The sequence below is a fragment of the Muscardinus avellanarius genome (genome assembly GCF_963383645.1).
Source record: "Muscardinus avellanarius genome assembly, chromosome: 4".
Lineage (NCBI taxonomy): Eukaryota > Metazoa > Chordata > Mammalia > Rodentia > Gliridae > Muscardinus > Muscardinus avellanarius.
The window spans coordinates 134,346,588-134,363,083 of NC_137789.1; the positions used below are offsets into that span (position 1 = coordinate 134,346,588).

General features: G+C 40.8%; 1 protein-coding gene across 1 annotated transcript in view; it reads right to left on the reverse strand.

Moving 5' to 3' along the window:
* FBXW4 (F-box and WD repeat domain containing 4) overlaps nucleotides 1-16,496 on the reverse strand; it is a gene marked incomplete at both ends in the record, with an annotated part of 102,908 nt that overhangs the window by 76,245 nt on the left and 10,167 nt on the right. The window contains one exon of the mRNA XM_080694853.1: nucleotides 58-157. Within this exon, the coding sequence (XP_080550979.1) occupies nucleotides 58-157 (100 nt within the window). The remainder of the gene's footprint in view (nucleotides 1-57; nucleotides 158-16,496) is intronic.

The window sequence follows — 16,496 nt, forward strand, 5'->3', positions numbered from 1 at the left end:
TCCATTTCCTATTACGCTCTTCTGTCCTAGGAAGCTTTAAAAAAGTTGAAAGGATACTTGCCTGCACTTCCACTTCAGCAGAACACCCTCTCGGCAGCGCCCAAGCCTCCAGTTCTGCGATACCTTCACCCGTTCTTTCACTGGGACACTGCTCATCCTATGTTCAAACAGAACAGAGAACCCAGTTACTACAACTCATTGACAACAAGAGAAAATTCCTTGAGTTTATTAAGTCAGGACTCAGGACAACCAAAATATAATAAAATATAAATAAAGGGCTAAGGACACCAGAAACAAGTATAACTACTCTCTCTCCATAGTTAGACAACCAAGAAAGCCATGAAGAAAATCTATCCTTTAAACTTTTAAAAGTGTCTACAGTGATGCCAAAGCAATGTAATAGGGAACAGATGACAAGTAATGTTGGAAACGCTGGATATCCATATGGAAAAAAAAATGAATCCTGATCCCTACTTCACACCAAACAGGAAATATAATTCAAAGTAGACCATAAACCTAAAATCTAAAACTATAAAGCTATTAGAAGAGAATAGATTAAAAACATTTCTCTATTAAAGGTAGGCAAATTTTTGTTAGACGCAGAAAACAATAACATAAAAGAAAATCTGACATCAAAATTAAAAACTTATATGCGCCAAAATAAATAAACTGTAGTCTGGGAGAAAATATTCATAAAATGTATATTTGAAAAAGCTAGTATCCAAATGAATAAATCCTCTCTGAATGTGTGTGTGTGTGTGTGTGTGGTGGTGGGGGTGTGTTTTAAAGAGTCTCTAAGTTGCAGAGTGCTTCACTAAGTTGTTGAGGCCTCCCTTGAATCTTCAAGCTTTCTGTCTCAGCCTTTCAAGTACTAGGATTATAGGCGTGTGCCACCATACCAAGTTTGTCCATCTATATATGTTGTTGTTGTTGTTGCAATACCAGGAATGGAGCCCAGGGGCATTCCACCTCTGAGCTACACCTGGCTCTTGTTGGTCTTTTAAGAATATATGGACAAGCCGGGTGTGATACTTGTAATCTAAGTACTTGGGAGGCTGAGACAGGAGGATCAGAGTTCGCGGACAACCTCAGCTACTTAGGCCCTCAGCAACTTAGTGAAACTCTGTTTCAAAATAATTAAAAAATAGGGCTGGGAGTATAGCTCGGAGGTAGATGCCCCTGGGTTCCATCCCCAGTACCTCAAAAAAAAAAAATCCATTTTTTGTACAAATAGATAACCATTAGCAAAACTACAATGAGAGTTCATCTAATCCCAATTAGAATGGCAACTACCAAGAACAGGAAAAACAACAAATGAGGATGTGGGAAAACAGAAACCCCAATGGAGCAATGAAGTGGAGTGGGGTATTAACAAAGGAAACTTTTTTTTTTTTTTTTTTTGCAGCACTGGGGGTGGAACCCAGGGGCATGCTACCTCCAAGCAATACCCTCAGCCCTATTATTTATTCTTTATTTTGAAACAGGGTCTCACTGAGTTGCAAAGGGCCTCACTAAGTAGCTGAGGCTGCCCACAAACCTGTGATCCTCCTGTCTCAGCCTCCCAAGTACTGGGTTTAAAAGTGTGCACCACCATGCCCGGCAGGAAAGAAACATTTACACTAACATTATACACATATATGAAATTATTACTGCCAATCTCATTATCATGTAAAGGAAAGGGGAAGGCATGGGTTGGGAGCTGGGTGGGGCTTATCAAGTATTGCACAAATGTATGTCCCTATCACTCTGACTTCATTTTGATGTGAGATTTCAATGCACCAATAAAAGTATATTTAAAAATAAATAGAGGACTTCTGGGAAGATGGCGACCAAGAAAAGCAGCATTTACGAGTCCTGCTAAAACTCAATGTCTATTGCCACAAAATCAGCGCTTTTCATAGCCAGAAAACACTAGCAACAGAGAACTAAAAAATGTAAACACAAGGGACAGAGGAAAAAAAGACCAGAAACCAGAAAAGAAATCAAGCCACAATGCGGCGGCAGAGCCAGGCCAGAACCATCTTCCCTCACGGCACCAGGCTCCAGAGAGGAAAGGTAAACAAGAGCTGAAGTGAGCAGCTGCAGATCATTCAGGTGTAATTCAGCAGTTCTTTCAGTACAAAGAACATCTAAAACTCCCAGTGGCCAAGCTCATCACGCCTTCCATGGACTCAAAACGGAGCTCAAAACCAGAAAAGAAATACGCCAGCCTCACAGCGGAGGGCGTAACAGTGGCACCATATTGCTAGCAGTGAGAGCGAGTTCACCATGCCCCGCAAAAGCTTCTGATCAGCGTGCACAATAACTGTGAGTAAAATTGCGGCCCCTAAAGGAGAAATCCCTGTACTGCACTCCCAGAGACTTGCACAGCTTTGATAATCTCCTTGGGTCTAAGATTTTGCAGTCCAACCCAGTGAAGGAGTAGCGGTGGCAGAGATACCACACCCTAGTCATAGCTCGCTGTGGGAAAACGCCCAGCCCGGCACCCCCACAGTCTCGCGCAGCCTCGATTAACTCCCTGGGTCTGAGACTATGCGATACAACCCAGTAAAGGAGTAGTGGCGGCTGAGATTACCACAGACTCGAAATACAGAGCACCCTAAGTGAAGTCGTAGTGACCCAGGGAAGGCACAAAATTCGGAAATCATGGGAAAGAGGAACAATAGAGCAATGAATGCCCACAACCCCATATTATCAGAACCTGATAACACAGAAATTCAGAGATCTCCAGAAGATTAAATCAGTAATATAACTATAGAAATAATACAGGACTTTCTAATAGAATTTAGAGAGAGTCTAAAAGAAATAAAGGATGTGATCATTGAGGTAAAGGCCTCAATTCAAAGTATAAACAATCGATTAGACCACATGGAGAATAGAATCTCGCTCCTAGAAGATGATCACTCCAAAAACGAACGCATAATTTATAACTTAGAAAAAAAAATCAGACAGCAGGAATCTGACATTGAAGAAATATGGGCCCACTTTAAGAGAGCTAACCTAAGAATAATCAGAATACAGGAGGGAAAAGAAAGTGAAACCAAAGGGATCAATAATCTCTTCAAAGAAATAATAGCAGAAAATTTTCCTAACATAGAGCAAGAGGTCGATACACAGGCCCAGGAAACTTATAGAACTCCCTTTAGACAGGATCGGAGAAGAGGATCCCCACACCACATAATTGTCAAAATGACCAATGTGGAAGCCAAGCAGAGAATCTTAAAGGCAACAAAAACAAAGGGCCAAGTGACATTCAGAGGCAAACCAATTAGAATCACTCCAGACTTCCCAAACCAAGTCATGAAAGCCAGAAGGGCTTAGAGTAACATATTCCAAACTCTGAAAGAAAACAACTTCCAGCCAAAAGTTTCTTACCCAAAAAAAATTTCTATCAAATTAGATGGGGAAATAAGAAGCTTCGATAACAAACAGAAACTGAAGGAATTTATGTCTTCAAAACCAGCGCTAGAGAAAATGCTCAAAGAGATTAACTATAGAGAAGAAATAGGTAATACACACCAGAACCAGAGAAATAAGATTTTCCATCCAGCAGACAACTAAGATTGGTTATCTTTGGAGATTTATTATTTATTTTAGTCTTTTACCTATTTCTAAATTGTATTGTTTGCTTTTATTGTTGCTAATTTTTAGGATTTCTATTTGGAATATTAATATACCTTCAGATACAGCATTTGGAAATATTTTATCCCATTCTATCAGTAACTTTTAAATCTGTTTACATTGTCTTTGAATGTACAATATTTTTTTATTTTTTAGGAAGTTTGTTTATTCTTTTGTTGCCTGTGCCTTTGAAATCATATCCAAGATATCACTTCCAATTTCAATGTTGTGAAGCTTTATGACCCAGGTTTTCTTCTAAAAGTTTATAGTCTTAAGATTTACATTTAGGTCTTTTACCTATTTTTAATTAATATTTGTATATGGTGTTAGGTAAGGGTCCAATTTTATTCTTTTTCATGTAATTATTATTTTTCAACAATATTTAGTGAAAAGATTATTATTTCCTTCACCAAATGTTCTTGGAAACCTTGTCAAACATAACTTGACCATATATGGAAGAATTTATTTCTAGGTTATTTTACTCCACTGGTTTATATATCTGCCTTTATAGCAGTACTACACTGTCTCAATTATTGTAGCTTTGTAAAGTTTGAAATCAGAAAATGTACATCTTCTAGCTTTGTTCTCTATCGAGATTGTTTTGGGTATTTGGAGTTCATATTTCATGTTAAGATAGATTTTTTTCTGAAAAATAAACAAACAAATGTATGATAGTTTCACCTTAAAAAATAAAAAAATCCTCTGGTAAGAAAGAAAACAAAAAGATAAATAAATAAATAAATAAATAAATAAATAAATAAATAAAATCTATGTAATGGCTGAGCATGATAGTCTTTGCTTGTAATGTCAATACTTGGGAGGCTGAGACAGGAGGGTCACAGGTTTGCAGCCAACTTCAGCAACTTAGTGAGACTATTTGTAATCCTAGTAATTGGGAGGCTGAGACAGGAGGATTGCAGGTTCAAAGCCAGCCTTGGCAAGTTAACGAGGCTCTCAGCAACCTAGTAAAACCCTGTTTCAAAATAAAAAATAAGATAGAGCTCTGGGAATAGTCCAGAGGTAGAATATCCCTGGCTTCAATCCCTAGCACCAAAAAAGTCTATGTAACTATAAAAGTATCAATTTACAAAGAATTCAAGTTTGGGTCTGTTAAATTTGAAATACTACATAGATAGAAGGAAAAAGAGATTAATATAAAAGCAACAAAGTAAGGGAAAATGCCAATATTATACATGCAAGTTTAATCTCTAAAACTTTTATGGAACTGAGAGTAATCTATCAAGAAAACACCCTGTCTCCAGTATCCTGTCATGCATGTCCAACAGCAGTGTTTTACACCTCTTTTAAAGGTGTTACAGTCTACACCTTTAAACAATTATTAGAGTACAACCTCACATCAGTTAAGTAGAAAAACTCCACAAGCATTTAGTTTTATAAAGGGTTCCGTTTTGGCTACATGTTGCTGATAGCACATTGAAATGGTACTGTCTATGAGAAAGAAATCCTAATACAAAAGTCATTAAATACAGCTTCTGATCTAGCATTCCCACTTTGAACACTATATCACAAGAAAATAATTAAAACAGCAGGGCATGGTGGCGCCGGCTTGTAATCCCCTCACTTGGGAGGCGGAGACAGAAGGATTGCGCAGGTTCGAAGCCAGCCTCCCTGGCTTAAGAGACCCTGTTTCCAAATAAAAAATATAAAATAGGTCTGGGAGTGTAGCCCGGAGGTAGAAGGGTTTCCAGGAACCCCCATACCACCAAAAAAAAAAAAAAAATTAAAACAAAAATATATTCTTACAAACATATTTATAGCCACAGCTATACATTAGAGCTAAAATCTGGAAATGACCCAAATGCCTGTCTGTGGAGGAGAACAGTATATTAATGCAATGGAATATTTACCATAAGAAAAGACAAAATGTTGGGTGTGGTGGCTCAAGCTTGTAATCCCAGCATTTGGGAGGCTGAGACAGGAGGATCACGGTTCAAAGACAGCCTCAGCTACTACTTTTTTTGTTGTTTGTTTATTTGTTTTTGGTGGTACTGGGGGTGGAACCCAGAGGCTTTCTACCTCCAGGCTATACTCCCAGACCTTTTTTTTATATTTTATTTGGAAACAGGGTCTCACTAAGTTGCTGAAAGCCTCACTAAGTAGCTGAAGCTGGCTTCAAACCCGTGCGATCCTCCTGTCTCAGCCTCCCAAGCGCGGGGATTACAAGCGTGCGCCACCACGCCCAGCTCTCAGCTACTACTTAGTGAGGCCCTCTGCAACTCAGTGAGACCCTGTTTCAAAATAAAGAATAAAGTAAATAGGGCTGGAGGTGTAGCTCAGAGGTAGAATGTCCCTGGGTTCCATTCCCAGTACTGGGGAAAAAAAAAAAAAGACAAATGTGCTGGGTGTGGTGGCATACCCAACTTAGTGAAACTGTTTCAAAACAAAAATAAAAAATAGGGCACAGGGTGTACCTCAGAGGTCAAATGCCCCCCTGGGTTCCATCCCCAGACCTAAAAAAAAAAAAAAAAACAAGAAAAGACAAATGTGCGCCGGGCGTGGTGGCACATGCTTGTAATATAGCATTCAGGAGGCTGAGACCAGAGGATCGCCGTTTGTGGACAGCCTCAACTACTTAGTGAGGCCCTCCGCAACTCAGTGAGACCCTGTTTCAAAATAAAGAATAAGCCGGGCGTGGTGGTGCATGCTTGTAATCCCTGTTTGGGAGGCGGAGATAAGAGGATCATAGGTTTGCAGCCAGCCTAAGTTACTTAGTGAGTCCCTCTGCAACTTAGTAAGACCCTGTTTCAAAATAAAGAATAAAAAATAGGGCTGGAGTGTAGCTCAGAAGTAGAATGCCCTTGGGTTCAATCCCCAGCACCACAAAAATAAATAAATTTTAAAAATTATATATCTATAAATAGGAAATGTAACTAAATGGCGATTTAGGATGTGAGTAATTTTAAAAATATATCACATCATTGTTGATAGTTATGTCCTTCTATTCACCTTTAACTAGATTAAATAAAGTTATAGAAAAGGCACAGAAGGCAGAGTCAGGAAACAGGAATTTATACCTCAATTATGTATTGCACGTCTCTAGGTAACTAACTTCTCTAACTGTTCATTTCTTCATCTCTGAAATGAAGATAATAGTTCATACAACTGTGAACTATTTTAAAGGCGACAGAGTATAAATAGTTATAAATCACAACAAAAAGGTTATTACATAAACACAAATATATGTAGTAGTTACTATGCATTGATGGTATCATTACTAAAGCTAAACTAGTAATCATTTATGTATCAATTTTTGTGTGTGGTATTGGGGATGGAACTCAGGAGCATTCTACCTCTGAGCTACACCTTCAACCCTATTTTTTATTTTTTATTTTGAAACAGGGTCTCACTAAGTTGCAGAGGCCTCACTAAGTAGCTCAGCCTCACCATGAACCTGTGATCTTCTGGTCTCAGCCTCCCAAGTGCTGGGATCACAAATGTGAGCCACCATGCCCAGCTTTAAATATCAATTTAGTTATAACTTTTAGAAATTATTCCTCTAGTTGAACATTCATCTTTCAGGTTGAAGGGTTAGTATTGAGCATACATATGTTAAGGCTAAAATCTCTTACTGAATTCTCCCATTGGGTGAATGTAGTCCCTGGCTTCACTTTACTAAAGAGTAATATACGCTTTCAGATAGAGAAAAAATTGAGGACAGAAAGAGAGTTCACAGGATGAAAGAACTGACCTCTAACTGAAAAAGAATACACTACCCTTCCAACTCTTATCTGTAAATCCCTCCCTGATATAAAAGGAGAGGTTGTTTATAGTTACACCTCTCCTCTAGGGTTAGGTGTAAATGAATATGTAAAGATGAAGCTAAAAATGGAATATGCTGCATCATAACAAGAAGACTAAAAGGAGAAAATAGTTTACGAATTTCCTGAATAAGGATGAGGACAGCATTTCTCTCATCTCTTCAGTCACTTTGCCATTTGGTGACACTTTACTAAGGGTCAAAGCACTCCCCTGAGGGCCTGATCACAGCAGCGAGAAACTTTCAAAATTGAACTATAGAAGTGGCTACAAATAGCAGGTGCCGACATCCTCTCCCAAGGCAGACACCATAATCAGATACTTGGCTATGGTCCCTCAAATAAAAATTTGACCTAAAAAAAAAAACCATTCCACCTGACTTTGACCTGAGAGAGTACCACTTTCTTAAAACCAACTTAACAACTCAGCTTTTCATTCCTTTTGTCCAACTGTCTTCAACAGTTAGTTTCCCTACTGGTAGCCAAACTATTTTTTTTTTTTTTTTTTTGCAGGTCTGGGATGGAACCCAGGGGCATTCGACCTCTAAGCTATACCACCTGCCCTATTTTTTATTCTTTATTTTGAAACAGGATCTCACTAAGTTGCAGAGGGCCTAAGTAGCTGAGGCTGTCTGTGAATCGAGATCCTCCGCTCTCAGCATTCCAAATGCTGAGATTACAAGCATGTGCCACCACGCCCAACTTATCTTTATTTTTATTAGCTTCAGCACCTAAAAAAAATCAAGAGGAATAAAAACAAAATCTGCTTTCTCTGAACAAGGCATTTCTCTCTGTATGGGGACTTGACACTGTCCAAAGGGAGTCAGAAGAACTAGGTAGCAAAAGAAAACTGCCTGAGAAAACAAGCAGGTGTCCCTTGGAATTCAACAAGGACCCTTGCCCCCACCCTTGAAATGGCCTCTGGCCAGCCATTTCTCCCATACAGTTACTAATGTAAAGTGAGGGTGCTCCCTCCAAAAAATGATTCGTGCCCTATAAATAAATCCCCATGGCTATGAATACGCAGAGGACTCTCTAACCTGGCGTGGACCTGGCTGACCAGCCATTTTCCCAGCCCTCCTTCTCTTGCCTCAGGCTCCTTTTCCATTGAGGCCCCTTCCTCTTAGCTTTCCGGCACTTAGTCACCATTAGTTGACTGCATTCCTGGGTACATGGCCTATGTTAAACAAAAACAACACAGTATGCACCCACAGTCAGCTATTTGGCCCCTTAAAAACCTTGGTCGAGTGAGTCCAAGGGACAGAAATCAATCCAGGCAGTTATCTAGAATGCGCTTTCATTTCCCCTGTCCTCATTCATACTCCCAAAGCAAAGCAAACAAATAAACCTAGTCTGAAGAATAATGGCTAGGAGTAGTGGGAAGAAATGTGGGTATACGAGGGAAGTCTTAAATCTACATAATCTCTAACATCAGAAAACTGACAACACAGATCAATTCACCTCCAAGCCCCACCGTGAAGCCCTGTCCCCCTGGATGCTACCAAGGCTGCCGAATGCATGACTGGCATGACTGCCAGAAGCCAACTGCCTGCCGACATCAGGCTCAGGGAAGGAGGGCACAAGCCTAGGACAAGGTCATGTCAAGGGATACTGGGCCGAGCAGCGGACAGAGGTGACGAGGGGGGAAGGAGCCCTGCAAAATGATGTTTCAGGGCTTGAGATTTTTAACCCAACACTTTTTTCTTTGATCTTCCTCTCCAGAAAGCAGATTTTCCTCCATATTGCCTATACCTACCAGATCGTCTATCAATACTAAGACTTTGGCTTTAATGTACAAGTATTCAAGCAGTCCAAGATTAAAAAAAAAAACTTCTAATTTATACTCACATTAGAATAAAACACCCTATAATAGCTCAGAGGCAGAATATCCCTAGGTTCAATCTCCAGTACCACAAATAAATAAATAAACCACCCAATGGGCTCAGAAGCAGAAGTCTAAAATTAAGTTTCAAAAAAATAATCAATGAAGCCGGGCGTGGTGGTGCACACTTGTTAATTCCAGTGCTTAGGAGGCTGAGACAGGAGGATCGCACAAGTTCAAAGCCAGCCTCAGCTACTTAGTGATACTCTCAGCAACTTAGTGAGACCCTGTTTCCAAATAAAGTACAAATAGGTCTGGGAGGTAGAAAAGCCCCTGGATTCCACCCCCAGTACCCCCCCACACACACACACAATGAAAAATCATTTAATCACATCAAATTGCTAACCCTTCTGCCAAGGAACAGGAAATAGCACCAACACCCAAGGTGCCATGAGATTGTAGGGAATATGCCAACAGGAGGACAGGGCTGTGTGCAGGGCATGGAGCCGGATGGGCTGACCAACATCTCCCTTAAAGGCCCCGGATGTCAACCCCCATACCCATCAGCTTCACATTCAGTGCCCCATGCTGTGCAACAGACTCCAGCCACCTCTGTCTTCCAGCACCAGCCTTCCCCTGCCCCGACAAGCGCTTGCTCCCCTCTCCTGGAGACTAGTCAGACTCAGCCATTCTTCAAGATCCAGCTACAGCCTCTACCTCTGACTCCTCCAAACACTCCTCTCCATGTCATGGCGCACTCTTAGACTGGACCTTCCACAAACTGCAACACTGCCAGCCTCCCACAGCTATCCAGCTTGTTTTTCCACGTTAGTCATAAATTTCACAGGATCATAAGATTGAGTCTTAAACCTATTACTGCTTCTAAAAGTGACTTTTGATCAATCATTCTCCAGTGATACACCAGGAACCCACAATAAGTTGCCACCAGTTTTTTGTTTTGTTTTTGCAGTGCTGGGGATTGCATGGGGGCTGGGGACACTCTACCTCTGAGCTACACTCCCAGCCCTATATATTTTTTTAATTCTTTATTTTGAAACAGGATCTCACTAAGTTGCAGAGGGCCTTACTAAGTAGCTGAGGCTGTCTGCAAACCTGCAATCCTCCTGTCTCCACCTCCCAAGTACTAAGATAACCATCAGTTGTTGTTTTTTAATTTCAAGATTTTTTTTTTTCATTCAGTGTTCCATACTTTATGGAGATTTTTTTTCTTTTTTTGTGGTCTAGGGGATTGAACCCAAAGTATTACCTTCAAACTATACCTTCAGCCCAATTTTCTTATTCAAAAACAGTGTCTTGCAGGCCGTGGTGGCACACACTTGTAATCCCCATGCTTGGAAGGCTGAGACAGGAGGATTCCACAGGTTCGAAGCCAACCCCAGCTACTTAGTGAGACTCTCAGCAACTTAGTGAGACCCTGTTTCCAAATAAAATATAAAATAGGTCTGGGTGTATAGCCCAGAAGTAGAAAGCCTCTGGGTTCTACTCCCTGTACCACACACACATACACACACACACACACACACACACACACACACAAACAGTGTCTTGCTAGGTTGCAAAGAGCCTCACTAAATTCTCACTGAGGCTGGCTTTGAACTTGGGATCCTTCTGTCTCGGGATCCTTCCATCTCGGGATCCTTCTGTCTCAGTCTCTCAAGTACTGGAATTAAAGGCATGTGCCACATTTGGCATGGGTATTTCTCACAGACACTAAGATACAATATAACCCATGATGCAATTTGCTGCAAGTAAGAGGAAGACTGAATATTCAGAGGAACATGTATGAATTTTATCTCAAGGAACATAAGAGAACAAGGTCAAGGTCAGAAAAGTAAACAGTCTTGTCCAAACAGTAACATGGACTGGACTTGATGACAGCATGTTTAAAACCCCTGTACTTGGGAGGCTGAGGCATTGTAGGTTCGAGGCCGGCCTCAGCAATTTTGTGAGGTCTTTTGCAACTTAGTGAGACCGAGTTTCAAAATAAAAAAATAAGCCAGGCATGGTGATGCACACTTGTAATCCCAGTACTTGGGAAGCTAAAGTAGGAAGATCACAGGTTTGCAGCCAGCCTCAGCTACTTAGTGAGATCCTCTGCAACTTAGTGAGACCCTGTTTCTAAATAAAGAATAAAAAATAGGGCTGTCAATGTGGCTCAGAGGTAGATTGACCCTGGGTTCAATCTCTAATACCACAAAAAATAAAAATTAAAAAAGAAAATAGGGCTGGGGAGGGGTAGCTCAGAAATAGAATGCCCGTGAGTTTAATCCCCAATACCACAAAACAAAACAGTAACATAGCCAGGCATGGTAGTACATGCCTATAATCCCTGGATTTGGAAGTCTGAAATAAGAGAAGGACAGCCTCAACAATGTGAGACTCTCAGCAACCCAGGTAGACCTTATTTATTTATTTATTTACTATTTATTTTGTAGTAGTAGTGATTAAACCCAGGGGCATTCTAGATTCAATGCCCAGACTGAGCTCTACCACCTGCCCTTTTTTATTTTTTGGTACTGAGGATGGAACCCAGGTGCATTCTACCTCTGAGCTACACCCCCAGCCCTATTCTTTAAGTCTTTATTTTGAAACAGGGTCTCACACATTTGCAAAGGGCCTAAGTAGCTGAGGCTGTCCGCGAACCATGATCCTCCTGTCTCAGTCTTCCAAATACTGGGATTATACGTGTACCACCACACACCAACCCAGTCCTATTTTTTAATCTTTATTTTGAACAGGATCTCACTAAGTTGTGGAGGGCCTCACTAAGTAGCTGAGGCTGGCTTCGAACCTACGATTCACCTTGTCTCAGTCTCTCAAGTACTGGGATTACAGTATGTGCCATCATGTCTGGCTCTTAGACCCTGTTTCAATTTTAAAAAGGCTGGGAGTGTAGCCCAGAAGTAGAATGCCCTTAGGTTAAATCCCCAGTAGTTCCCCCCCCAAAAAATAAAAATAAAAATAAAAAAGGAGCCAGGCATGGTGGCACAAGCCTATAATTCCAGTACTTGGGAGGCTGAGACAGGATAATTGAGGTTCAAAGACAGCCTCAGCAACTTAATGAGATCCTATCTCCAAATAAAAAATAAAACAGACTAGGTGTGTAGCTTGAAGGTAGAAACCCCCGAATTCCATCCCCAGTAACACATACACACATACACACACACACACACACACACACACACACACACACACGAAATAAAAATTCAAAGGGACATTTTACCTCTGAGCTATACACCCCCAGCTCTATTTTATTTTATTATTATTTGTGTGTGTGTTTGTATGGTACTGGGGATGGAACCCAGGCCTCATTAAGTAGCTGAGGGCTTGCTGCAAACTCGGAACCTCCTGTCTCAGCCTCCCACATGCTGGGATTACAAGCATGTGCCACCACACTCAACAGTGAGACCCTGTTTCAAAATAAAGAATAAAAAATAGGGCTGGGATGTAGCTTGGAAATAGAATGCCCCTGGGTTCTACCCCCAGTACTGCGAAAGGCAGGCAGGCAGGCAGGCAGGCAGGCTGGCTCACTAAGTTACAGAGCGTCTCACTAATTTATTTTTAATTTTGAAACAAGGTCTCACACTAAATTTCTGAGGCTGGCCTCAAACCTGCAATTTTTTTGTCTCAGCCTCCCAAGTACTAAGATTACAGGCATGTGCCACCATATCGAGTGAAACTTGTTTTAGAAAAAGATTTTTGCCTTTAATGTACTATCATAAATTCTAACATCACACAAGGATATGTCTTAGACACAAAAAGTAAGAACTTTGGTCCTAGTAGAATAGGTATTTTGATAGACAGTGCTTAGAAACTGCTTAAGCAAGAGTTCTCAAAAGCATGGATCTTTCTTTGAAAGTTAAAATTCCAACTATACCTGTATCTCCAAAGGCTCTTCCTAAAACTGTATACTATGATACATCAAGGGTTCAAGAATTCAACCAAAATCTCCAAATTCTTATGCTACAGAGACTCAAGAGAAGGAATTTAAGCAGATAAAATATCTTAATAAGACCCTCACAGTCAGAGGTCCAAAGCAGTTTCAGAAGCACTAGGTCCTTTATATATGTGAGTTTAGGAATTATAATAGAGCTATTTCCTCCTGCCAATTGCCAGATTCTGTAATTTGTAAGGCACTTGATCAGTGTGCATGTTCTATAAGGTGTTAAGAGATATCAAGCAGCCAGGCAAGCATGATAGCAGATGCCTATAATTCTAGTATTTGGGAGGCTGAGACAGGAGGATCACAGGTTTGAGAACAACCTCAGCAAGTAATGAGACTGTCAACAACCTAGTGAGACCCTGTCTCAAAATAAAAATTTAAAAATCAGGCTGGAGGTTAGATCAGAGGTAAGGCCCCTGGGTTCAATGCCCAGTACCCCACATCCACCAAAAAGGGGGAGAGATTGATTGATTGATTGATTGATTAAGGGGGGAATTTTTATCATTAGAACATTTTGAACATTGCTGTCTGAAACAAAATTAAACTAGTCCCTCTATTGTGGGACTTCTCACTGTTCAATTTACCAATGGATACTGTGGTCCCCAAGAGAGGAGAGGTGGTACATAGCATTTCCCACATTCGATTACAGATTTAGTTTTTTAAAAATCCCATAACTTTCAGAAAGGCTGCTAGCACTTTCTGAGAATAAACAATAGCCAGAAGATGCCACTATTTTTTGTGAACAGACACCCCTCTAAGTCATGAATTAGACGCCAGTCAACTCAGAGGTAGAATTTGTTCTTTTACCTTTAAAATGACTTTTCCCTGGGCTCCCCATTTGAATGTGAAGAATAATTACATTGCTCTGCTTCCCGGACTATTTTTTATTGCTTCTAATCTTGAAACTGTGTTTTATATTAATCACCAAAACAAGTTCTGACCCCAAGTGGCCAGATCTCAAAATCTCTGGTGTCTTCCCAACCTAGACGAAGGGCTAGAGAAAACAAGAATCAGACACCACCCAACAAGTTTTCACATCTCCAGATTCTGGGCCACAATGATAAAGTCCAACTGTAGCCAAGATAAGGGATAAATGAGATTCTCCCATCAATGCCCTTCTGGAGAAGCCCCCTCTGAGCACACACCACCATGCCTGAGTCTTGATTCACTTAGTCAATATGGACTTTCTAAAGGACAATTCAAAGTAATGGGAGGTCAAGGCTAGAATTACAGGGAAAAAAGAAAAAGAAGTACTCAAAAATTATTTCTTTTTCTATAATGAGGAACTCATTAGAGTTGGTGAGCAGGGGAAATACCACTCCTTCCAGTAAAACAGCTTTCCAGGAAAACTATCTCAATATATATACTATAAAACAATTTAATTTCCCTGTCCCATCACCTGCCACCCTTTCCCCTCCCCCCAAAACCTTCACAGATTGTAGATTTCCTCTCATTCTTGGCAGAGTTACCAGAAGAAATATAATACCCCCTTCGGAGTGCTTCCAACAGCTGCTGGAACAAGAGGGGGGAGCTGGGGGTATCCCTCCAAAGCTGCCTCTAAAAATGACCATTCCCCCTTCCAAATCATGTAACCATAAACGTAAGACTTCTCTTTCTGTACTTTTTTTTTTCTTTTTCTTTTGTGTGTGTGGGGAGGAGAGTACTGGGGATTAAATCCAGAGGCATTCTACCTCTGAGCTACCCTCAGTCCTATTTTATTTATTTTGAAACAGGATCTTGCTAAGTTGCTGAGGGTCTAAGTTGCTGAGGTTGGCCTGGAACCTGTGATCCTCCTGTCTCAGCCACCCAAATACAGAGATTATAGGCATGTGACAGGATGGCTGGCTCTTTATATATTAAAGAAAGGGGAGACCATAAAGGTACCAGTGTCTCAGTCCAAAATACTTGTCTCTAGCCCATCTATTCTGTTCAGTTTGACTCAAAGCTGAAGCTTCTGTGCAGTAAGCTACCACTCCATTTCTTCCTTAGCATGTATTCCTTGAAATAATCCTCTACTTCTTTATAGGACTAGTATTTTTTGTTTACCTAATCCACCAATTTCCAATTTAGGCTTCTTGGCAAACTCCTGTTCCATGTAATTTCCTTGTCTTTCTCCACCTATCCCAATACCTCACATCTCTACACACACAAATTCCCTTCAGGTCAAGAGACCTAAAAAAACCAAAAGCCTAGGCATGAACTCAGCAGTGGCTCCCTGCACACCAAGGTCTTCATCCCTTGCCCGTTATCACCATCACTGCTGCTCTCCAACTCTGTCTAGAATAGCCCAGCACCAGGCAACAGAGAGACATCCAGTGAGCCTTCTGCTGCTTAGCTGAGACCACCAACAAAGAATTTCACAAATGTCAACTGGGGGCAGGGGCAAAATCGCTCTTTGCCAAGGAGAAACTGGATAGAACCTCCAGCATCATCCCCCAAAGGCGACGGCTGGGTTGAGTGAAGACCGTGAAAACTGTACAAGAGCCAGGGGAGAAAATATAATGTAAGGAATGATTTGGAATCAGGGGCAGAAGGCAGAGGATGAACTGGCTGACCCCAAATGTCTTTTCCATCTCTAACTCCTATGATTCTTTGACCTCTAATTTTGTGCTGTGGACAAGGAATGGAAAGTCAACAGACATGGTGATGTTTTGAAAGAGCCTGGCAGTCTGCTCTTGTCATTTAGTGGCCTTTGCATGTATTTTTTAAGGTGTCTCCAAGCCCTGTCTTCATTTCACAGTTGTCACCTTTCTCAGCAATTTGAGCTCATGTCAAATACCAAAAAAAGAAGGAGAAGAAAGAATGTGCTGGCAATTAATTGTGGGCTAAGGAGGAGCAGGCACAGGGCCCATTGGGTGGCCCAGGCTTCCAGGGAGGGCAATGTAGACAGGTTGGAGAAAAGGAATAACTGACTCAAAGCTGCAACGAGGCAGCCAACCCTCTAGCAAGAAGTGAATTCTTTCTCAAGATAGGTCTCACACTCAGTTTTAGATGCAGCTTGAGTGTTCATATGATTCAAGATGCATACACCTATTAATTGCACAACCATCTTGCTTCTGTTGATTTCAACTGGAGTTCCATCTGAATTCCATTCAAATCTGAGCAAAGCTGCGAAAAAGAATTTTTCTCAAAAATAAACCAAATTTTTATACTCTCAATCTCATCTGATATATACCTGAGAAATTTTTTTAAAAATTCAGTTTCTATAAATGAGGGTGTTGTCATTTTTCATTTAAAACTCAAAACCCAAGTTTTTCCACCTTTTCTCATCTTAATTTTCAAAATTTACCTGAACCTGGACCCAAGAAGAGTC